This window comes from Pelodiscus sinensis, chromosome 7 (assembly GCF_052426305.1).
Source record: "Pelodiscus sinensis isolate ZL-2025 chromosome 7, ASM5242630v1, whole genome shotgun sequence".
In the NCBI taxonomy this organism is placed as follows: domain Eukaryota; kingdom Metazoa; phylum Chordata; order Testudines; family Trionychidae; genus Pelodiscus; species Pelodiscus sinensis.
The window spans coordinates 2034753-2056616 of record NC_143058.1 but is presented as its reverse complement, the minus strand read 5'-3'; the positions used below and the strand labels follow the sequence as shown (position 1 = coordinate 2056616).

The 21864-nt window shown below is 60.4% G+C and overlaps 1 protein-coding gene across 8 annotated transcripts in view; it reads right to left on the bottom strand.

The window, feature by feature from the left end:
- CFAP65 (cilia and flagella associated protein 65) overlaps positions 1-17833 on the bottom strand; it is a 47422-nt gene extending 29589 nt beyond the window's left edge. For 3 of the 8 annotated variants that reach the window (XM_089779606.1, XM_089779609.1, XM_075932933.2), the window contains exons 1-11: positions 17714-17833; positions 16153-16339; positions 14530-14632; positions 12679-12845; positions 7545-7744; positions 6164-6309; positions 4725-4947; positions 4166-4431; positions 3028-3228; positions 2263-2625; positions 165-302 (exon numbers count right to left, since the gene is read on the bottom strand). In XM_089779606.1, coding sequence (XP_089635732.1) covers positions 165-302; positions 2263-2625; positions 3028-3228; positions 4166-4431; positions 4725-4947; positions 6164-6309; positions 7545-7744; positions 12679-12845; positions 14530-14632; positions 16153-16331 — 1986 coding nt within the window. In that variant the 5' untranslated portion in view covers positions 16332-16339; positions 17714-17833. Of the gene's footprint in view, positions 1-164; positions 303-2262; positions 2626-3027; positions 3229-4165; positions 4432-4724; positions 4948-6163; positions 6310-7544; positions 7745-12678; positions 12846-14529; positions 14633-16152; positions 16340-17060; positions 17079-17439; positions 17466-17713 lie in introns of those variants that run through there. The other 5 variants (XM_089779607.1, XM_089779608.1, XM_089779610.1 and 2 more) reach the window with 5 other exon arrangements.
- Positions 17834-21864: the final 4031 nt, after the last annotated feature.

Genomic DNA, 21864 nt, shown 5'->3' with positions numbered 1-21864 from the left:
CGTTCACTGCGAGCTGAGACCCAGGAGAACTGGGGTTCCCCACCTGACAGCCTCCCTACAGTGGGATGCCACCAGAGCGCCCGTCTCCAACAAGGGCAGCAGGGAAGAGGGTTACATGGTCCGGCACCACCCCCTCTCCGTGCGACACGAGCCAGCCGACTCACCCTGGGGGCGTCCAGGACATACTGCGGGATGAAGTGCTGCCGATCCTCTTCAAAGGTGTGGCCCCTGAGCCGGATGGTCAGGCACCAGGATGGGCACATGGTGCTCTCCTCTTCAATGTTGCTATAGTGTCTCAGCACCTGCCGGCAAAGGAGAGGCACAGCCATGCATCCGTGGGGAGGGAGCATGGTGCAGACCCATCTTCAAAGGAGATAGCGCATGGGCCAGCATAGAAACACTGGCCTGGCAGGGACCTGGAGAGGTCATCGAGTCCAGTCCCCTGCCCTCACGGCAGGACCCAGCACCATCTAGATCATCCCTGGCAGGCGTCTGTCCAACCTGCTCTTCAATATCTCCAGGGATGGAGATTCCACAGCCCCCCAGGCAATTGATTCCAGGGTTTCACCACCCTGACAGGCAGGACGTTTTCCCTAATGTCCAACCTCAACCTCCCTGCTGCAGTTTAAGCCCCTTGCTGCTTGTCCTGGAGAACAATTTCCCCCCTCCTCCCTGTGACACCCTTGCTCCCTCTCAGCCGTCTCTTTCCCAGAATGAGCAGCCATACATATGATTGCCACCCCAGGGAATTCGGAGGAGCTGCCATGCAGGAGTGAAGCTGGCCTGCCAGGGCGGGATTGGGAATGGCTCCAGCAGAGACACGCATCCCAGTGCCTGGAGACCTTGGCCGGCTCTCTTCCGTGTTTACCTGAGGTATCGCTGCATGCTCGTTACTGGCATTACCCCTGCCACATGCTCTTACCGCCTGTCATGATCGTGAGGGTTAGCCAGCAGCCTGGGGACTAAGGGGTGAACTATACCTAAGCCAGGTAGAGTTGGCCAATAGGAAAGCAGGTAGGAATTTCAAACTGGGACAAAGGAATTTGGAGGGTTCTCTCTCCTTTGTCCCTGGGCAGTTTCTCTCCAGCTCCTGAGGGAGTCAGACAGAATGTCTCTTCACAGTCTGTAAGTAGGGTAGGGTTAGATAAATCCGCGAGGTTTTCCTGTTGTATGGTTTGGGAATGGGATCTGATGTCTGTGCATTTCAAATGGGGTTTTGCTCTCCTCTGTAATTAGGTTCTAGGCCCATGGTGGGGTGTCCCCCCCCCCCCCCCGAGGAGATTAATTTGTGACTTTTCCACCTAGTCAGGATGCTTGCAGCAGGACTATTGTGGGGGTAATAAAAGTTCTTTCTCTTTTCTTGTTATTAACCTGGGATTGGTGAATGTGTGTGTCCTGGTTTGTACTTCAGGGGTGAGATTTCCCAGGTGATCTCGCCCCTGCTTCCCTTCTCATTACTTGGGTGGTGGCAGCAGACGTTTATCCCCCAGGTTTTTATCCCCAGGTTTTTAAGATTCTGGGGGGAAGTTTTATACCAAAGCCTGGAAAGAGAAGGTTTTGGGGGACTTTTGCAGGCCCCCACTTCTGCACTTATTGTGCCAGAGTGGGGAAGGAGCCTTGACATCGCCATAAAACAGCAAGTGAAGCCCAGAGCTAAGTGACATGCCCAGGGTGACACAGGAAGCCTGTGGAAGAACTGGGACCTCAGCCTGGGCCTTCTGACTCCCAGACTAGTGCCCACCTCTTCGCTTCCCAGCCATTCTCCTACGCCGATGGCAATGGGAACCAGGGTGGCTCCGTGGGGTGGCAACGAACTGCAGATCGTTAGCCCCAAGTTGAAGGGCCAGGGTTTGGTCTGTGGCGGGGGTCAGTCCCGCCTACTGTGCGGCAGTGGCCCAGGAAATGCTGTGCCTGGGTGCTAATGAAATGCAGAGCCCTGAGCACAGGGCCCGGCAGGAGGGGCCAGGGACACGAGGCTGTCACACTGTGAGGCAGCCCGCAGAGTGGGAAGAGGCACTTGTCCTCTGGGCCACTCACCGAGAGCAGAGACAGTCCGAGATGGCAAAAGGCCATTAAACAAAGCCAGCTCAACGAACCCACCTGGGCAGGTTTGTGGCAATGTTCTTCCTCCCTAGCTCACTCCCCCCTGGGGCTGGAGCACCGGGGGCGGGCAGATCTCAGCCCCAACTGGGCAGACCACAGGCCACGCCCTTGGCACGGATGCTGCTGCATTTGCTGCAGATTCTGGTCATTCCTACTGACCTTGTAGAAGGCAAAGCCCTCCAGCTCTGCTGCATACAGAGTGTTGAGCTGAGAGGGCTGGAAAAAGAGGCGCAAGGCTGTGGACTTGAGTGGTGGGATGTCGCAGGTTTCAGGGCTCACGCGGAAGGGACTCTCCGGCCTGCGTGTCCACGTCACAGTGATCTTTCCGTTGGTGTGATTGGTCAGGCAGAGGGGAAGCGGTTCCACCTTCTGGAGCGGCACACAGCGCCCAAAGTCAAACTCCTGGCCGCTGACGCTGACGTGCGGGGGGAAGATGGTGAGGTCGCTGGTTACGCCATCGTGGAAGTATTCGGTCATGGCGTCGATGTCCGGATACGTCTCAGGGGGCTTGTCTTCAGGGACCTAGGAGAAGGAAGCAGATCTCTGGCTAGCCCAGGGGTAAGCACTACTGCCCGGCACAGGCTGGAGCCCAGGTGACCTCACTGCCCAGGCTGCCATTGACCAGCCAGCTGTAGCGAAGCACAGAGGTCTTCCCTTTTTTGCTCAGCTGGCCACAGCATTTGGATCCAGGAAGTCTCCTCTTCTTAGGCAAACTTCCATCTGAGGTTGCCTGAGGCAAGAGACGGCCCAGCCACTAGTGGAAAGGCACGTGGCGGGCAAGCAACGGAGTCTGGATAAGAAGCCGGGCAGATGAAGGCTGGCACACGCTGTGTACAGTGGCGACTGCATCATTAGCGCCAGGGCAGCCGGTACCCTGGTGGGCAGAGCAGGAGCAGCATGGCACCTGCCCATGGCAGCCCCTACCTGTGGAGGCAGCATGAGGGCTCCATTTCCATCCATCTGCAGCTTGCCCTCCCTCAGCATGGAGCTAAGGATGTCCGGAGGGTAGAAGGTCAGTCCCCGAGCCATGTTGGTCCTGTACCACGAGAGGTGTCTGGGCCGCAGGATGGCTGGTTTAGTTGTGTCCGAGTGGCAGGTACCAAACAAATCCAGGAACAATGGATCCTGGGGGAGTGGCAGAAACACTTGCAGGAAACAAGCTACTTTGCCTGCCCTCGTATTGGCTGCCTTCCTGCTCCTCGGCACCCCACCGCAGAGTGCAAGCTGCAGCCGGAGCCCTGCGTAAACCCCCCCGGGTCCCACTGGTTCTGCTTTGCTACCGCTGGGGGGGGGGGTGTAGGCCACACAATGCAGGGGCAGTGCACCAGCCTTCCATTGCCGGAGCTCAAACCCAGCTGCGCGTGCGGGTCTCCCTCTTGCCCTAGCGAACACCAGCAATCTCACGCCGCTCGGCAGAACGCAGCACAGCGGAGAGGCTGCTCAGAAGAGGCCCAGGCTGAATTAGCAGGAGCCACTGTGAAGGACTGACAGGGCTGCAAAGGGGAGCCCAGGGCCAGAAGAAAGGGGAATAGGTCAGGGCTGGCATAGGTGCCTGGTGCCTGCGGGGAGGGGTGCAGGGAGAGGCCCTCCATTTAGCAATTAAGATGTTGACGGGGGTCCAGGGGGATGTGCTCCCATGAGCCGTCTACACTGGCATGGGGTGGGGGAAGGCTCGGACTGGAACTGCACGGGGCCCGTAGGCCAGGGTTATGGTATTTTGGCAAGGCCTTGACAGAAAGCCTCAGGCTGGACTCGGAGGGCCCTGCAGGCCAGGCTGGGCGTGTGCTGGCACAGCCACGTGGGGGAAGCGTGTCGCACAATCCGTACCCGCAGAGTCTGTCTCCCGCGCCCACATTCATCAACTAGGTGGGGGGGCACTTGGGTCTCAGTTTGTAACCTGGTCTTGGCGACAAGCGTCTCGCTCTGAAGCGCGAGCCGTGCCTGGGGCCTCTGACCCTGTACCTCCTCGGCAGCGGGCACGCAGCGACCGCTCCTCCTCGAGCCACGCGCAACCAAAGGCTCTGCAGCACCACTCCACCCAGCCCCACCACTGCCCTCCTACCTGGTGGTGGACGAGGCACACCACTCTGCGGTAACAGGCGATGGGGTGAGTCGGCCGAAAGGTGACCCGCAGCATGAGCGACGCCATCCCGCTCACGACGCCACATGGGCGGTCAAAGGAGAAGACGCTCTCCCGGCCATCCACGTCCAACTGGTAATAGGCGGGGACATCAGAAATGTTGCTGATTTCCAAAGGCTGCATCGCACTCTCCCCAAGGCTGAGCCAGCCAAAGTTGACGAAGGAATGTTGCAGGGACACTAAGGGACCTGGAACAACAACCAAGGCCTGGGTCGGTCCTGGCCCTCCTGCCCACTCTACTCCAGCCAAGAGGGGATCATCCCGAATCCGAGCCAGAGCATCGGGCAGGTTCCCTGAGCCAAGCTGCCTCAGCAGAGAGCTGGGCTCAGCAGGTGGCAGAGTTTACACCCCACTGGGACCGCAAAGAGCGCGGAGCCATGCAGAAAGCCAGTCCCAGGCCATGTCCAGGGCTCTCCATCACCCTCTCCCTACCCCCCGTGGGAGGGGGCTGGGGGCCGTCGGGGAGGCTGTCCTTTGATACCTTTGCACAAGCCAGTCACCTTCAGGACCGTCTGGGTGAGGTGCCCTACCGGCACGACGGTGAGATAGTCCACACTCTGCACCCCGGCTGTCTGGGGGCTAAAGCGCACAGAGACAAGCAGCTTCTCATTGGCTGGAACAACGGCCTGCGTGACATCACAAGAGAAGACCCAATCCCGGAGCAGGGGTTCCTTTGCTCTCTCGATCCTGAAGGGGACGCTGACCTGTGGGGGAGAGGGGCAGGTTGGTCCCGCCCCCGCGCCGGCCGCAGCCCGCTCTGCATTCTGAGGTTAGGGTCCGTGCTCTTACGCCACTCGTCCTGCACCCGGAGAGCTGGGCCTTCTCTGCAGCCCGTCACAAGGGCTCAGGTGTTCACTGAAGCACATGGCCAGGCAGGCAGGCTGGCTGAGAAACGTTTTTAGCTCTGCAAGCCTTAGCTCTGCAGGCAGGCAAGCCGGTTTGGTAAGTCTCCTGGTCACAGCCTGCCTCTGGAACCCCAGCTCCTCCCTGCCCCCACCCACTGCCCCCCACTCAACGTACCCAAACCCTCTGTCCCCTCTTGCACCCATACTCCCTCCCAGATCTCCTGCCCCAGATCACAATCCCCTCCTACCCTAGGTCACATCCCGAACCCCTGCACTCCAGTCCCCTGCCCTAGGCCACTGCCCCCTCCTTCATCCAAACTCCCTTCCAGACTCCAGTCTCCCTCCTGCATCCCAATCCCTTACCCCAAACTCCCCTCTGCACCCAACCTCCATCCCAGACCCCGCCCCTCCTCCCTGAATAGCATGGAAGAGCGCGGCCCGCAACCACTTTCCCAAATCTTGGAGTGGCCCCCCATCACATGATTGCCCACCCCTGTTTTAGCCCCATAACTAGGCATTTCAAGGCAGCGTGCTTGGCTAATTAGGGCACCCTGGCGTTACTGAGGCATTATGTAGCTGCCGCCACTGGCATGTGACAGTATTGCAGATCTGGGGGCAGGATGGCCCGGAGCAAAGAGCAGGAGGCTAAGGGTCAGGAGTCAAGTGCCCTGGAAGAACTGCAGGAAGCCTGCGCAGTCCTGCCTGCATTCTGCCTGGCCTGAGCACAGTGCTAACTGCACCCACTCCTCAAGCATCATTTGCAAAGTGCAGTTTCACTCTGAGAAGTGACCCCGCAGCTTGGCTCGCGCCCTGCGGAACTGGAGAGAAACGGGGGGCCTTCCTTCACTGGGCATGAATCTATTTGTCGCGCTCCAGTCCCCCAGCCTCACTCTGTGCCCACGCTCACAGCTTCCAGACACGCAGACCCCACTGCCCTGTCCCCTACGTCCCCGATGTTATCTGTACAGCTGTAAGGGGAGAATAAAGCACGTTAGCTGCTGAGGTCTGGGAGGAACACAGACTGGCATTACAAACCCTCATCAAGCAGCACCCACCACCCTCCTCGCCAGCTCACCACGGACGGGTTGTAGATCTCCACTTGCTTCTCCATGGTGGTGCCAACAGCCACAGACCCGAAGCACAGCACGTCCCGGAAGTTCCGATGCTCGATGTCCTCGCACAGCTCCCCCACCACACTCACCAGCAGGTGGGGATATTTGGCTGTTAAAAGTCAGAACACACAACCCAGAGGCAAGTCCTGTTGTCCGCCCCTCTCCGGATAGCGCACGTCAGACCTCCAGCGGCTGTACGCTGGCCAGCCCTTGGCAAAGAGCAGCTCTAGATAAGTGGTCCCCAACCTTTTGGGGCTGCCGGACGCCTGAGGGCAGGGCTGCTCACACACTGCGCACCCGGGGGGGGGGGGGGGCGGGGCCAGCGCCAGCACATGCGCCGTGCGTCCGGGACTGGCACCGGCATGTGCCGCAACCCCAGGGCAGGGGCTGCCCATCTGCCAGGTGCCCGGGGCCGGCACCTGCATGTGCCGCGACCCCGGGGGAGGGGCCGCCCATGCGCCAGGGGCCGGCACCGCGCTTGTGCTGTGTGCCCGGGGCAGGGGCCACCCATGCCCCATGCACCTGGGGCCAGCACTGCGCATGTGCCCCACGCCCAAGGGCAGGGCCGGCCCAGATTGTTCGATGGGTGCACATAAATGGCCCAGCGGGTGCCATGGCACCCACAGGCACCGCGTTAGGGACCACTGCTCTAGATCTTAGTAACTGTGGTTGTTCAAAATAATCGCCTGCACGGAGCCACGCTCTGGCCCCGTAGCGCGCATGAGAGCCCTAGTGTAGGCAAGGGGCCTGCAGCTTCAGTGTAAAACTATGCAAATTTGCAACTATGCAAATTAAATCACCTCCTCTTTCCCCATCAAGTTACTGAAGAACATGAGAATCGCCCAAGCTGCAGCATTGCGTGCTGGGACCCGTAGTCTCCACATTCTCTCTGTATTAAGGGTGAGGATGGCTGCACAATAGGGATGTTTAATTAGTTAGTCATTTAAATGTTACGTTTAATGAGTTAATCACTTAAACAGGACAGGCAGGCAAGCAGGCGCTGCGTCAGCCAGGCTGGAATACCCCTGTCCAGGGTGCACAAGGCCGGGCCCACCGCGGACAGAGGCTGCTCCAGGCCCCTGGGTTAGCCATAACACGTAAGCATCGCCCACACCGAGGGAAGCTTACTGGTTAACCGCTCACACTCCTACTGCACACCCAGTCCAGAAGTTCATAGGCCAATTTCTATGCAGGCTTCACTTTGGTCACCACTGATTTGCCTGGGACAGGAGAAGGGCCATTCGTCATGGCTCTGGGTGCATTTGTATGGACTGTGATTTCACAGACTCCTGCACCGATGGACTCCGCAGCCTTCCCTCGCCTTTACGCTCCAGAAAGCCTCACCAATGGCTCTTAGCTGGAGGGGCCTCTTCTGTTCCTCATTGTCCCCAAACCAGCATATCGCGGTCTCGTCATACACCAGCGCCGCCTGGGGCTGGAAGGTGACCTTCACCACGCACTCAGCGCCGGGCTCCAGCATGCCACTGACCGGCACCAGGTGGAAGGGGCTCGGCGTCTCCCAGGTAAATAATGTGATTAGGTCACTAGAGGAAATGGAGACGTGCGGTAAGCAAACATCACGCCCACAACCCACCTCTCGGTGCGTCTCTCCTGGCACATTCACACCAGGGCTGTGCCCCTCCAGTCAGCCTTTTGGGGCCACTGCCCCGCCCCCGGGGTGTCAGCAGAAGGCAAACGCCTTCCACAGTGCACTTGGACACATAGCATGGTTCACAGCAGAGCCATCTGCACTTGGCTCCCTTTGGGCCCTCTGTGCCGTCTAGCCACAATTTACTGCCAGCTTCCCCCCGCCCCCTGCCCCTGTTTCAAACACGGTAGAACATGTGACCGTTTCCAAGCAGAAGGTCTGAGGCCTCCCACCTGCTCCCCCCCCCCCCCCCCAGAGCTTTGTCTCCCCCTGCCCTGAAGCTCCTCCCAGGGCTGGCCCTCTTACCGAGCCCCCCCCCCCTCGCGGTTTTGGTGATCTCCGCTGTGATGCCCCCTGAACCTAATGCCCTTTCATTCAAAACCAGTCACACAGGACGACTCCGCCTTTCCTTACTCTTGGCTGACATGGCCAGGCAGCAGAGTCCCTGCCCAGAGTGACCACTGTGTGTTTGAGCAACAGCCCACTGCCACCTCCCCGCGGCCCCGCCGGGCTCGAGGGGAAGCGACGAGTGTTGTTCAGTTCCTGCGTGTGCTGCTGCAGCATCACGAGGAGCCAAGCAGCGCGGTCCTCGAGTGACAGGCCTTGGCACGGGACATGCAGATGTAACACGCCCGGCCAGGCGATGCCAGCAGCCAGCCAGTGCCTGAAGCCTGCTGCGCTCCACCTGCCTTTCTCTCAGCCCACCTCTCTCCAGCCGCTGTGAGCATCAGCAGTCCCTGCGTGCCTGCCCCTGCGTGGAAACGTGGGTCCTGGAAGCCTGTGTAACAATACGGCTTTTCTGTGGCCATGTTGGAAGGCCTGTTCTAGGCCTGAACCAAAGCCGCCTTCTGCAGCCAGACTGAAGAGCAGCAGCCAGTACTGTAAGGCCTGGAGCCACATCCTCACATTCCATCTACATTGTATTACAAAGTGTCGCCCCAGGCTATGAGGAGCGGACTGTGTCCTGATCGCTCCCCCACTGTCACTGGATAAAGACACAGATCTCAGGGTGTGACGGCACGTTGGGGTTTTCCCGTCTCCTGCACCCCCGAAATGGCACGAACAGACTCCACCAGCCAGTAGAATAGAGATGGTTTATTGCCTCCCCAGGGTACAGCACAGCACAGATGTCATCAGGTTACAGGACAAGCCTAGGATGCCTCAGCCCCCCTTGATATGGGGGGGGGTCTCGGCTTCTAAACCCCCCAGCCTGTTGCTGAGGCTGCTTCCTCCATGCTCCCAGACAGAAACTAACTCCCTCTCCTCCAGCTCTGCCCCCCAGCCAGGGCAGAATCCACCTTCCTTTGTTTCTCTCCATGGGGGGTAGCTGGTCAGACAAGTTGAGACCCTCTTTGCATAATGTCTCACTCCCTGTCCTTCTGGGCTGTGGTACTGGCAGCAGCCAGTGGGGGTTACCACAGATCCAGCATAGAAAGCAGCCCAATACCCCCACTACGTCACACAGGGTAGGTAAAGAAAACTGAAGTAACACCATTCTGTCTGGCAAGAAACTGCTTATCCAGAGAGAATAGAATGAGGATTCCACACTATGATCATTGTCATGACACTTTCCTATTGTTTGTCTGTGTGATCCCTGTCTGGTTTGTAACTGTTCCTGTCTGCTGGATAATTAATTTTGCTAGGTGTAAATCAATTAAGGTGGTGGGATATGATTGGTTAGGTAATTTTATTATGATTGGTTAGTAAAATTATACTAAACTAATTGGTTAAGGTCTAGCTAAGCAAGACTCAGGTTTCATTATATACACTGGGGTCCAAGAAGGAGATCAGGAAAAAGAAGATCAGAAGTAACAGAAGCAGAAGGAAGGACGCAAAAGGCTGGAAGACGACCAAAGGGAGACAAGGAACCCCAAGAAGGGGGACTCACCTCCAAGACCCAGCCTAAGATAAGAGCTGCCTCTTATCTCCTGCACAACCGTGACGTGCAGCAACTAAGATCCAGAGAGACTGACCTTGCCTGGCCAGCAGGGGAAGTCTGCCTGCAGCCAGATTGGTGAGCATGACACCGTGTGCTTAGCATGTGTAGTCGGTTTGTTTGGGAATTGTCAATCAATAGAGGAGAAGGATATTACTGTGTGAGGCTCTTTCAGTGGCTAAAGATCCTGCAAAACTCATAGGAAGATGCACCCTGAGCCCTAGGAATTGGGTGAGGGTGGGTATGCAAATTAACAGGGTTGTACCTTGAGCCCTAGGAACTGGGTAGAGGTGTCTCCCTACAGTGTGGAAGAGACAGAGACATTTGTGCGGGTAACACCTGCTCTCATTTCTGTGCTGCTGGCTTGCCAGTGGACGAGAGGCAAACTCAGAGAAGGGCTGAATGAACAAGCTCTGCCGGCGGCCTGGGAAGGAGTGTGAAATTACTAACAACTAGCTCCACCCCTTTCTCCAGGTGCATGCGCTGTTCAAGATCCTGACTGCGTGTACGGGGAGGTCGAGGTGCACACATGGAGGCTCGAGGCAACTGAACCCCGCGGCCGCAGGCTGAGCTGTGAGACAGAGACCTGCTCACACAAACAGAAGGGAAGCCCCCCCACCTTGTGAAATGCAGTATACAGTGATCTCCTCCAACACACCCTGCCCCATGCACGCCTGTTAGTCACATATCTGAGAGGAGGAACGTGCAGAGGAGGAAGGACAGAGAAAGCACTGTGAACCCGGAGCAGGGATTAGCTGTTTCAAATCAGACACATTGAAAGACATTGGGCCTTGCTGAGAGGCAGTGTTAGGAACAGCACCTGAGTGCCCTGGACGCATCTCCCTGCCATCACTGTTGCAAAAAAGCAACCATGATTCTGGGCTGCATGAACAGGAGTGTTGTGAGCAAGACACGAGAAGTCATTCTTCTGCTCTGCTCTGCTCTGTGCTGATTAGGCCTCAATTGGAGGATTGTGTCCAGTTCTGGGCAGCACATTTCAAGAAAGATGTGGAGAAATTGAAGAGGGTCCAGAGAAGAGCAACAAAAATTATTAAAGATCCAGAAAACAACCTAGGAGGGAAGACGGAAAGAACTGGATTTGTTTAGTTTAGAAAACAGCAGACTGAGAGGGGACAGGAGAGCAGTTTTCAAGTACGTAAAAGGGTGTTACAAGGAGGAGGGAGAAAAATTGTTCCCCTTGGCCTCTGAGGACAGGACAAGAAGCAATGGGCTTAAACTGCAGCAAGGGAGGTTTAGGTTGGACATTAGGAAACATTTCCCAACTGTCAGGATAGTGAAAAACTTCAGCGGGGTAGCCAAGTCAGTCTGTAACAGGAAAAACTTAAAAAACACAACAAATAGTCTGGTAGCACCTTAAAGACTAACAAAACATGTAGATGGTATCATGAGCTTTCGTGGGCACGAGTGTTGGAAGTCCGGATCCGAGAATAAATAAGGGAAGGGGGGAGGGGAGGAAAAAAATTGAAGGGGAGAAGAAAAAAAGACAGTGAGTAGATAAGCGTCAGAGGGATAGCCGAGTGAGTCTGTAACAGGAAAAACTTAAAAAAACACAATTAGTCTAGTAGCATCTCCAAGACTAAATAGTTACAAGAGGCTGATAAGAACCATTAGTTTGCACTTGGGAGGGAAGATGACCAACACCAGAAACAGAAATTCCAGGTGAAGCACTGGAATAAGTTGCCTAGGGGGGTTGTGGAATCTCCATCACTGGAGATATTGAAGAGCGGGTTGGACAGACGCCTGTCAGGGGTGATCTAGGCAGTATTTGGTCCTGCTGTGAGGGCAGGGGACTGGACTCGATGACTCTCGAGGTCCCTGCCAGTTCTAGTGTCGGTGAGTCCATGATTCTCCTACCACCGCCAGCATCAGAAGCCCAGCCCTGACAGGAGACACTAACTGCCAGCAGGGGGACCCCCAGGCTTTCGCTCCGTTTTCTCTGGGTGAAATTAAGGCTGGATCCCCAGCCCTAGAGACCCAAGGCTTCTGCTGACCCAGAGCAGGCTCAGCACAGGCACTCTGTCCTGCCAACAGGCCTTAGCCCAGCCCAGGAAGCGAGAGGAGGGTCTAGTCTCCATAGCTCCATTAGCCAAGATTCCCAAGAGAGGAATCTGCTGCTCTGGTGGGGGCTGATGTAGCTACCTGCCCTGAGGAATCACAGAAACAGGGGTTGGCAGGGACCTCAAAAGGTCTGTTACGTAGGTCAGACTAGATGAAATAACAGTCCCTTCAGGCCTTAACATCCAGGAGATGCTCCCAATGCATTCCACAAGCAAGGGTACCCAGCTACAGATGAGACTTTCCATCTAGAAAGGCCGGGGCTAAAATTAGGTTGGTTTAGCTGCATCAGTCAAGGGTGTGAAAAATCCAAGCCTCTGAGCCCCGGAGTTCAGCCGACCCAAGTCCCTGTGTAGACAGCACTAGGCTGACAGCTGCAATCTCCCGCAACCCAAATACCGCCTCTCAGGGAGGTGGCATACCTACACCAACAGGAGAGCCCCTTCCATCGGCGTTGGTAGTGTCTTCCTGAAGCGCTGCACCAGCGCTGCCGTAGCATTTCAAGCATTGGCAGCTCTAACAAAACAGACCTAGGTCTGAAAGGCTCTTCCCCACGTCTGTGCTCTTGATCAGGAGGAACTGGAGCCTCGCATCACTGCCCAACCCCAGAGCCCTCCCCTGTACAGCCTAACCCCGCAAGGTCTTGCGCTGTGGAGGTGGCTTCCAGGGAATGATGGCAGCCTCGGCTGGGAATCACAGCAAGATCTAACCAATGAGCCAACGGAGCCAAATTGGCCTAGGCACAAGAAGGCTGGATTGGTGCCAGTGGGTGTGGACCGTGGCTCTGCTCGACCTGAGCAACTTGGGGGCTCACTCACCCAATGTTGCACAGAGGAAATGCGGCCTCGGTGAAGTCATGGATGGCGCAGAGAGGCAGCTGGATGGCATCTGGGAAGAGCAGCTCGTGGCGTGGGAGCGTCGCTCGGAGGGCGACTGAGAACTCACCCTCCGGCTTTTCAAAGCAGATGCTGTCGTCATACTCCTTCTGCAGAAGGAAAGGAGGAGGAGGGTGGGAGAGCCGGACAGCCAGACAGGACCCAGTCTCCCACCGGCTAGGCTCTTTCCCTGGCCCCTGGCTACCCACCCTCCTCTGGGCACAGGGGTGTTCTGGCGTTCCAGTGCTGCTGGAGCAGGTGAGATGGGGGTAGGACGTGAGACGCGCTAGGGACCGGCTCTCTCTCCTGGACGTGAATCGCGCAGCCCCAGAGAGCACCCCATTGCATTGCCAGATACATTCATGCAACCTCTGCTTGTCCCCTGGCACTTTTCTTTTTTCAACCTCTTTGAGACCCTGACCCAGCGAAGCCCCTGCGTGTGCGCATGCGAGGCCCCCTGCCCCCCGCGGGGCTCCTGGAGCAGTGCAGAGACGTGTGGCTAAGTGCTCTGCTGGACGCGCGCCTACCTGCAACGTGGGCGGGCGGAGGGCTGCAGACTGATGGGCTGTTTGTTGCAGTGCAGGGAACTGCCAGGCACACCCCTTCCACACACTACAGCCCACTGGGCCACAAGCATACCCTGGCAGCAGCTCGTGTGTAGGCAAGCTGACTCCCCGCCCTTTATGGCCCAGGCAGTCCTTGGCGTCTGGCCAGCAGGCTGCCAGCTGCACAAGGGGCCCGGCGCGACGTGGACACCTGCCTGCCTGAAAACAACACGACCACCGACTGGTTTCACACAGGCCACTGACTAGCAAGTGGGTGTAACACTTTCATGCCACCGCTCACACGGCCAGGGCCAGACACAAACCTCCAGGCAAAATGCTCCTTCTCGCCTTCCCCAAAGCCTAGCGAGGCAGCCCTCCAAACTCGGGGCAGACTGGAACCAGTGCCCGCAAGATGAAAGGCTCCCTGCCATGGCCGAGCCCAGGGCGTACAAGTTCCCAGGGCGGGCTATTACGCAGAGCAGCAGTGTGCCTTGGCCATGCAGTAGATACAGAGGGAATCAGCACTAGAATGGGCTCACATACCATTTGTGTCTAACACGCACTCCCCACACACTGTCCGTCCCTATCTCCTCCGTCCAAGCACACGCGCAAAAATGACACTAAATAAATTCTGCAATCAAAGGGGAGGACGGGGGAGCTTCTTGCCACTCAACCCACAGTCAATTGACAGCCCACGCACCGTGCCTAGGTCAGTGGGCCAAAGGGGAAAGAGAACAGACCCCAGAATCAAGGGTTCTGCACTAAAATCCCCAGCACCAGGCCCCATCTGGGCGAGTGACTGACAGCCCAAGCATGCTGTGTTGAGAAGGAAGAGGCAACATGTAGGATACACAGACTGGCCCCTGGGGAAACCACGTGTGGGCAAACTGCACAGCAGCCAAGAGTAGAGTGGACCACGCTCCCTCCATAGGAGTCCCTTCAGGGCAGGACTGAGGCGCACTAGCATGGGGTGTAAACTTACCCTGCTGCTGCTCAGGCTGTACCTTTTCTGGCACGGACAGAAGCTCTCGGCCCCAAGGGCCAACACTTCAGCACCTTCCCCCAGCGATACAGTCACTTAAGAAATGTTTTTTAAAAAAAGCAAACAAAGCCCCCTAAACTAAAAAACCCAAAGGGCATCGGAGAGAAAGGGATCTGCTGACCCCCACCGCCTATTCCCTCCCTTCCCAGGGCCTTGCAGATGGCAGCTGTGACAGCAGAGGCAGGGCTGTGGGAGGTACCAATTTACCTTTTCCAAGGGGCGGAAAATGATGGGAAGAGTTAAGGACATCCCAGGGCTCAGGACAATTGGCTGCGGGAAAACAGTGATGAAAAACTTTGTGGCAGGAGGTCTAGAAAATCAAATCAAAACAAGAGAGACAGCAGAGGAGCTGAGGTCAGCACCTAGTCAGCACCCCAACCGTGCCGACTCCCACCTTCCGAGATGCCGTCCTGGCCCCGCCCCTGCCAGGCGGGGAAGCAGCATTACCCTGGTCAACAGGGCACAGAGATGCTAAGAACAATGGTTCCAAAACCAGCCTCTATCTTTGGGTGCCCAGATTGAAAAACCGTGGGCCTCATCCTTAGACACCGTGGGCACCCAAACTCTAGTCCACGGCAAGCTCAACCTTTGAGTCCAAGGCAAGGGTGGGCAAACATTTTGGTCCGAGGGCCACATCAAGTACGAAATTGTATGGAGGGCTGGGTAGGGAAAGGTGGGGGAGCCTGTGCCTTCCCAAACAGCCATGCACAGCCCGGCCCCCAGCCCCATCCAACTCCCTCCCTGCTCCCCGCCTGAGGGCCTCCTGCTCCCCACCTCTTGAACACTTCCCCAGGACCTCTGCCCCCTCCCCGCCTTGCGCTGCTCCATGCCCCTTGATCACACTGCCCAGAGCACCAGGGCAGACGGTGCGATGACCATGTCACGAGGCATCCCAATAGGGATGTTAAATATCGGTTAGCTGAATAGTTGAGTAACCTCATGAATTCTTATTGGTCACTCGACTATTCTATAGTCCCCGGGGTGGGGCCGGCAGCCAGTGGAAGCCCCCTGCAACTCCGTGCTGCTGCCTCTGTATCAGAGGTGGCAGCAGCGCAGGGTGCCAGGCGGGCTCTGGTCCAAGAGGGGAGCCAGTTTAAAAACCAGCTCCCCTTGGAGACCTGTGGTGCTGCGTCTGATACAGAAGCAGCAGTGCAGGGTGGTAGCAGCCCCTGTCCAGGGGGGCAGAGGGCTGAGCTCCCGGACCCAGCATGAGCCAGGACTGAGCTGGGCTGCTGAGCAGCCTGTTAAAAAATTTACTAGCAAGGTGGGGGATGTGTGCAACCTATAGCATTAACCCACGAGCTTTTGCTTATTGGTTAATCAACTACAGTATCACAACCCTCGACCCCTTTCTTTCCCTGAACAATAGTGTTACGTGGCCCCACCCCCACCAGGCAACTCTGCAATGGGCAGACCAGTGACAGTTGGAGCTGAGGTGGTCACGAGATGTGTGAGAAGCCCTGCAGAACAGGGGCCTATCAGATGCACTGCTTCCCGGCCACACCAGTACGCATCCTGCCTGGATTCTCTCCCACTAGACGCTGATTCTCATCGGGGTTTGACACGGCTCAAGGACAGACGTATTATCTCAAAGAAACAAGCCACAGCGCTTGACAAACTATTGCCAGGGACAAGCTTTCTGTACCCAAGAGGGCATATTGCAGAGCAGGATGCCCTGTGATTCCAAGCGCACACTCCAGCCCAGAGCTAGCAGGAAAGAGAAGGGGCAGGAGGGCGCCATGCAAGGGTCGGGGAGGGTATCAGCATGGGTGGAGGGATGGAGAGGGACTGATCCCGCTAGTGAGGGGAGAGGAGGAGGCCCCCACCTACCTGTAACTCAGCTTCTGGGTTTTCATATGAACGTTTTTCAAGGACAAATGTTTGGGAAACTCCTTTCCCAGCTCCCAGCCATGCCAGTGGAGAGCCTCCGTCACTTCAATGCCCCCGAAAGTGCTTTTCTTCTCCTTGGCCTTCCGTGCCGAGCGCTCAGGGGCCCTCGCTTGGGACATGGCTCTTCCTGCAGGGCGAGGGAGACGTCACTCAACCGACTCCCTTGTCTGTGCAGGGATCTCCCGCTGCCACGTGAGGGGTGACGGTCCAGCCACCCCGCAGTGCAGCCCCAAGAGTCACTGGACGGCTTTGGTCACCCTGCGTCACGGTGACACGGTGGCACCCCCCAAACCCACGAAACCTGTAGGGCCCCGTGAAGCAGGCAAGCGGCCATGAGAACGTCCCCGGAACCCCGCTCACCGGCCTGGTCTGCTGCACCGGAGTCTGGCCGGAGGCGGCTCTGGGCAGCTCCCTGGGCGGGCACGGGGCAGCTGGGCCAAAGGGGGCAGGAGCGTGGGACAGGGCCCAGCCAGCCAGGGAGCGGGCCGCCCCGCGCTGTCCAGCTCCGCTCCAGCCACTGCCTGGGCCAGGCTGGTCTCCCAGGCTCCCCCCAGCCCGGCCCGGGCTCAGCCCCCAGCACCCACCCGGCTGGGCAGGGAGCAGGGCCCCTGCCGGGTCCGGGCCGGGCAGCCTGCGGGGGGGGGCACAGCGTCTGCTTCGGGTGGGGCCTCCAAAGCAAAGCCCCGGGGGGGGGGGGGTAGGGGCGGGGCGGGGGGGGGTGCAGGGCGGGGAGGGGGCGGGGCTGGGGGGTCCCGGGGCGAGGTTCGGGGGTGCAGGGCGGGGTACCTCAGAGAGAGCGGGGCTAGGGGGGATCCCGGGGCGGGGTTCGGGGGTGCAGGGCAGGGTACCTCAGAGGGGGCGGGGCTAGGGGGTCCCGGGGCGAGGTTCGGGGGTGCAGGGCGGGGTACCTCAGAGGGGGCGGGGCTAGGGGGGGTCCCGGGGCGAGGTTCGGGGGTGCAGGGCGGGGTACCTCAGAGGGGGCGGGGCTAGGGGGGTCCCGGGGCGGAGTTCGGGGGTGCAGGGCGGGGTACCTCAGAGGGGGCGGGGCTAGGGGCGGTCCCGGGGCGGGGCGGGGTTCGGGGGTGCAGGGCGGGGTACCTCAGAGGGGGCGGGGCTAGGGGGGGTCCCGGGGCGGAGTTCGGGGGTGCAGGGCGGGGTACCTCAGAGGGGACGGGGCTAGGGGCGGTCCCGGGGCGGGGCGGGGTTCGGGGGTGCAGGGCGGGGTACCTCAGAGGGGGCGGGGCTCAGGGGGGGTCCCGGGGCGGGGCGGGGTTCGGGGGTGCAGGGCGGGGTACCTCAGAGGGGGCGGGGCTAGGGGGTACCCGAGGGGCGGGGCGGGGCTCGGGGGGTGCCGGGCGGGGTACCTCAGAGGGGGCGGGGCTCAGGGGGGGTCCCGGGGCGGGGCGGGGTTCGGGGGTGCAGGGCGGGGTACCTCAGAGGGGGCGGGGCTAGGGGGTACCCGAGGGGCGGGGCGGGGCTCGGGGGGTGCCGGGAGGGGTACCTCAGAGGGGGCGGGGCTCAGCGCCACGGGGTCCGCCCGCCGCCATCTTGCCGTCTCTATGGAAACTGGACGCGGCGGCGACATCGCCCCGAGCAACGACGGCGGCCGGGAGGGGCCCGGTGCTGGAGGCGAATCGCGCCGCGGCGGGAGCGGCCGCCAGAGGGCAGCGCCGAGACCCCGCCCCGCTCGCCCCGCCCCTGATCAGCTGGCGCTGGGGAGCAGTAGGGGAGGGGGGTTGGGGAAGTGGGGAAAGGGGAGCAATAGGGGAGGGGGGTTGGGGAAGTGGGGAAAGGGGAGCAGTAGGGGAGGGGGGGTTGGGGGAAGTGGGGAAAGGGGAGCAGTAGGGGAGGGGGGTTGGGGGAAGTGGGGGAAAGGGGAGCAGTAGGGGAGGGGGGTTGGGGGAAGTGGGGAAAGGGGAGCAGTGGGGGGGGTTGGGGGAAGTGGGGAAAGGGGAGCAATAGGGGAGGGGGGTTGGGGAAGTGGGGAAAGGGGAGCAGTAGGGGTGGGGGGTTGGGGAAGTGGGGGAAAGGGGAGCAGTAGGGGAGGGGGGTTGGGGAAGTGGGGAAAGGGGAGCAGTAGGGGAGGGGGGTTGGGGAAGTGGGGAAAGGGGAGCAGTAGGGGAGGGGGGTTGGGGAAGTGGGGGAAAGGGGAGCAGTAGGGGAGGGGGGTTGGGGAAGTGGGGAAAGGGGAGCAGTAGGGGAGGGGGGTTGGGGAAGTGGGGAAAGGGGAGCAGTAGGGGAGGGGGGTTGGGGAAGTGGGGGAAAGGGGAGCAGTAGGGGAGGGGGGGTTGGGGAAGTGGGGAAAGGGGAGCAGTAGGGGAGGGGTGTTGGGGGAAGTGGGGAAAGGGGAGCAGTAGGGGTGGGGGGTTGGGGAAGTGGGGGAAAGGGGAGCAGTAGGGGAGGGGGGTTGGGGAAGTGGGGGAAAGGGGAGCAGTAGGGGAGGGGGGGTTGGGGAAGTGGGGAAAGGGGAGCAGTAGGGGAGGGGGGTTGGGGAAGTGGGGGAAAGGGGAGCAGTAGGGGAGGGGGGGTTGGGGAAGTGGGGAAAGGGGAGCAGTAGGGGAGGGGGGTTGGGGAAGTGGGGAAAGGGGAGCAGTAGGGGAGGGGGGGTTGGGGGAAGTGGGGAAAGGGGAGCAGTAGGGGAGGGGGGGTTGGGGGAAGTGGGGAAAGGGGAGCAGTAGGGGAGGGGGGTTGGGGAAGTGGGGAAAGGGGAGCAGTAGGGGGGGGTTGGGGAAGTGGGGAAAGGGGAGCAGTAGGGGAGGGGGGTTGGGGAAGTGGGGAAAGGGGAGCAGTAGGGGAGGGGGGTTGGGGGAAGTGGGGAAAGGGGAGCAGTAGGGGAGGGGGGTTGGGGAAGTGGGGAAAGGGGAGCAGTAGGGGAGGGGGGTTGGGGGAAGTGGGGAAAGGGGAGCAGTAGGGGAGGGGGGTTGGGGGAAGTGGGGAAAGGGAGCAGTGGGGTGGGGGGTTGGGGGGGGAAGTGGGGAAAGGGGAGCAGTAGGGGAGGGGGGTTGGGGAAGTGGGGAAAGGGGAGCAGTAGGGGAGGGGGGTTGGGGAAGTGGGGAAAGGGGAGCAGTAGGGGAGGGGGGTTGGGGAAGTGGGGAAAGGGGAGCAGTAGGGGAGGGGGGTTGGGGAAGTGGGGAAAGGGGAGCAGTAGGGGAGGGGGGTTGGGGAAGTGGGGAAAGGGGAGCAGTAGGGGAGGGGGGTTGGGGAAGTGGGGAAAGGGGAGCAGTAGGGGAGGGGGGGGGGGTTGGGGAAGTGGGGAAAGGGGAGCAGTAGGGGAGGAGGGTTGGGGAAGTGGGGGAAAGGGGAGCAGTAGGGGAGGGGGGGTTGGGGAAGTGGGGAAAGGGGAGCAGTAGGGGAGGGGGGTTGGGGAAGTGGGGAAAGGGGAGCAGTAGGGGAGGGGGGTTGGGGAAGTGGGGAAAGGGGAGCAGTAGGGGAGGGGGGTTGGGGAAGTGGGGAAAGGGGAGCAGTAGGGGAGGGGGGTTGGGGGAAGTGGGGAAAGGGGAGCAGTAGGGGAGGGGGGTTGGGGAAGTGGGGAAAGGGGAGCAGTAGGGGGGGGGGTTGGGGAAGTGGGGAAAGGGGAGCAGTAGGGGAGGGGGGTTGGGAAAGTGGGGAAAGGGGAGCAGTAGGGGAGGGGGGTTGGGGGAAGTGGGGAAAGGGGAGCAGTAGGGGAGGGGGGTTGGGGAAGTGGGGAAAGGGGAGCAGTAGGGGTGGGGGGTTGGGGGAAGTGGGGAAAGGGGAGCAGTAGGGGAGGGGGGTTGGGGAAGTGGGGAAAGGGGAGCAGTAGGGGTGGGGGGTTGGGGAAGTGGGGAAAGGGGAGCAGTAGGGGAGGGGGGTTGGGGAAGTGGGGAAAGGGGAGCAGTGGGGGGGGTTGGGGAAGTGGGGGAAAGGGGAGCAGTAGGGGTGGGGGGTTGGGGAAGTGGGGAAAGGGGAGCAGTAGGGGAGGGGGGTTGGGGAAGTGGGGGAAAGGGGAGCAGTAGGGGAGGGGGGTTGGGGAAGTGGGGGAAAGGGGAGCAGTAGGGGAGGGGGGTTGGGGGAAGTGGGGAAAGGGGAGCAGTGGGGGGGTTGGGGGAAGTGGGGAAAGGGGAGCAGTAGGGGAGGGGGGTTGGGGAAGTGGGGAAAGGGGAGCAGTAGGGGTGGGGGGTTGGGGAAGTGGGGAAAGGGGAGCAGTAGGGGTGGGGGGTTGGGGAAGTGGGGAAAGGGGAGCAGTAGGGGGGGGGGGTTGGGGGAAGTGGGGAAAGGGGAGCAGTAGGGGAGGGGGGTTGGGAAAGTGGGGAAAGGGGAGCAGTAGGGGAGGGGGGTTGGGGGAAGTGGGGAAAGGGGAGCAGTAGGGGAGGGGGGTTGGGGAAGTGGGGAAAGGGGAGCAGTAGGGGTGGGGGGTTGGGGGAAGTGGGGAAAGGGGAGCAGTAGGGGAGGGGGGTTGGGGAAGTGGGGAAAGGGGAGCAGTAGGGGTGGGGGGTTGGGGAAGTGGGGAAAGGGGAGCAGTAGGGGAGGGGGGTTGGGGAAGTGGGGAAAGGGGAGCAGTGGGGGGGGTTGGGGAAGTGGGGGAAAGGGGAGCAGTAGGGGTGGGGGGGTTGGGGAAGTGGGGAAAGGGGAGCAGTAGGGGAGGGGGGGTTGGGGAAGTGGGGGAAAGGGGAGCAGTAGGGGAGGGGGGTTGGGGGAAGTGGGGAAAGGGGAGCAGTGGGGGGGGTTGGGGGAAGTGGGGAAAGGGGAGCAGTAGGGGAGGGGGGTTGGGGAAGTGGGGAAAGGGGAGCAGTAGGGGTGGGGGGTTGGGGAAGTGGGGAAAGGGGAGCAGTAGGGGTGGGGGGTTGGGGAAGTGGGGAAAGGGGAGCAGTAGGGGAGGGGGGTTGGGGAAGTGGGGGAAAGGGGAGCAGTGGGGGGGGTTGGGGAAGTGGGGAAAGGGGAGCAGTAGGGGAGGGGGGTTGGGGAAGTGGGGAAAGGGGAGCAGTAGGGGAGGGGGGTTGGGGAAGTGGGGAAAGGGGAGCAGTGGGGGGGGTTGGGGGAAGTGGGGAAAGGGGAGCAGTAGGGGAGGGGGGTTGGGGAAGTGGGGAAAGGGGAGCAGTAGGGGAGGGGGGTTGGGGAAGTGGGGGAAAGGGGAGCAGTAGGGGAGGGGGGTTGGGGAAGTGGGGAAAGGGGAGCAGTAGGGGAGGGGGGGTTGGGGAAGTGGGGAAAGGGGAGCAGTAGGGGGGGTTGGGGAAGTGGGGAAAGGGGAGCAGTGGGGGGGGTTGGGGGAAGTGGGGAAAGGGGAGCAATAGGGGAGGGGGGTTGGGGAAGTGGGGAAAGGGGAGCAGTAGGGGAGGGGGGTTGGGGAAGTGGGGAAAGGGGAGCAGTGGGGGGGGTTGGGGGAAGTGGGGAAAGGGGAGCAGTGGGGGGGTTGGGGGAAGTGGGGAAAGGGGAGCAGTAGGGGAGGGGGGTTGGGGAATTGGGGAAAGGGGAGCAGTAGGGGAGGGGGGTTGGGGAAGTGGGGAAAGGGGAGCAGTAGGGGAGGGGGGTTGGGGAAGTGGGGAAAGGGGAGCAGTAGGGGAGGGGGGGTTGGGGAAGTGGGGAAAGGGGAGCAGTAGGGGTGGGGGGTTGGGGAAGTGGGGGAAAGGGGAGCAGTATGGGGGGGGGTTGGGGAAGTGGGGGAAAGGGGAGCAGTAGGGGAGGGGGGTTGGGGAA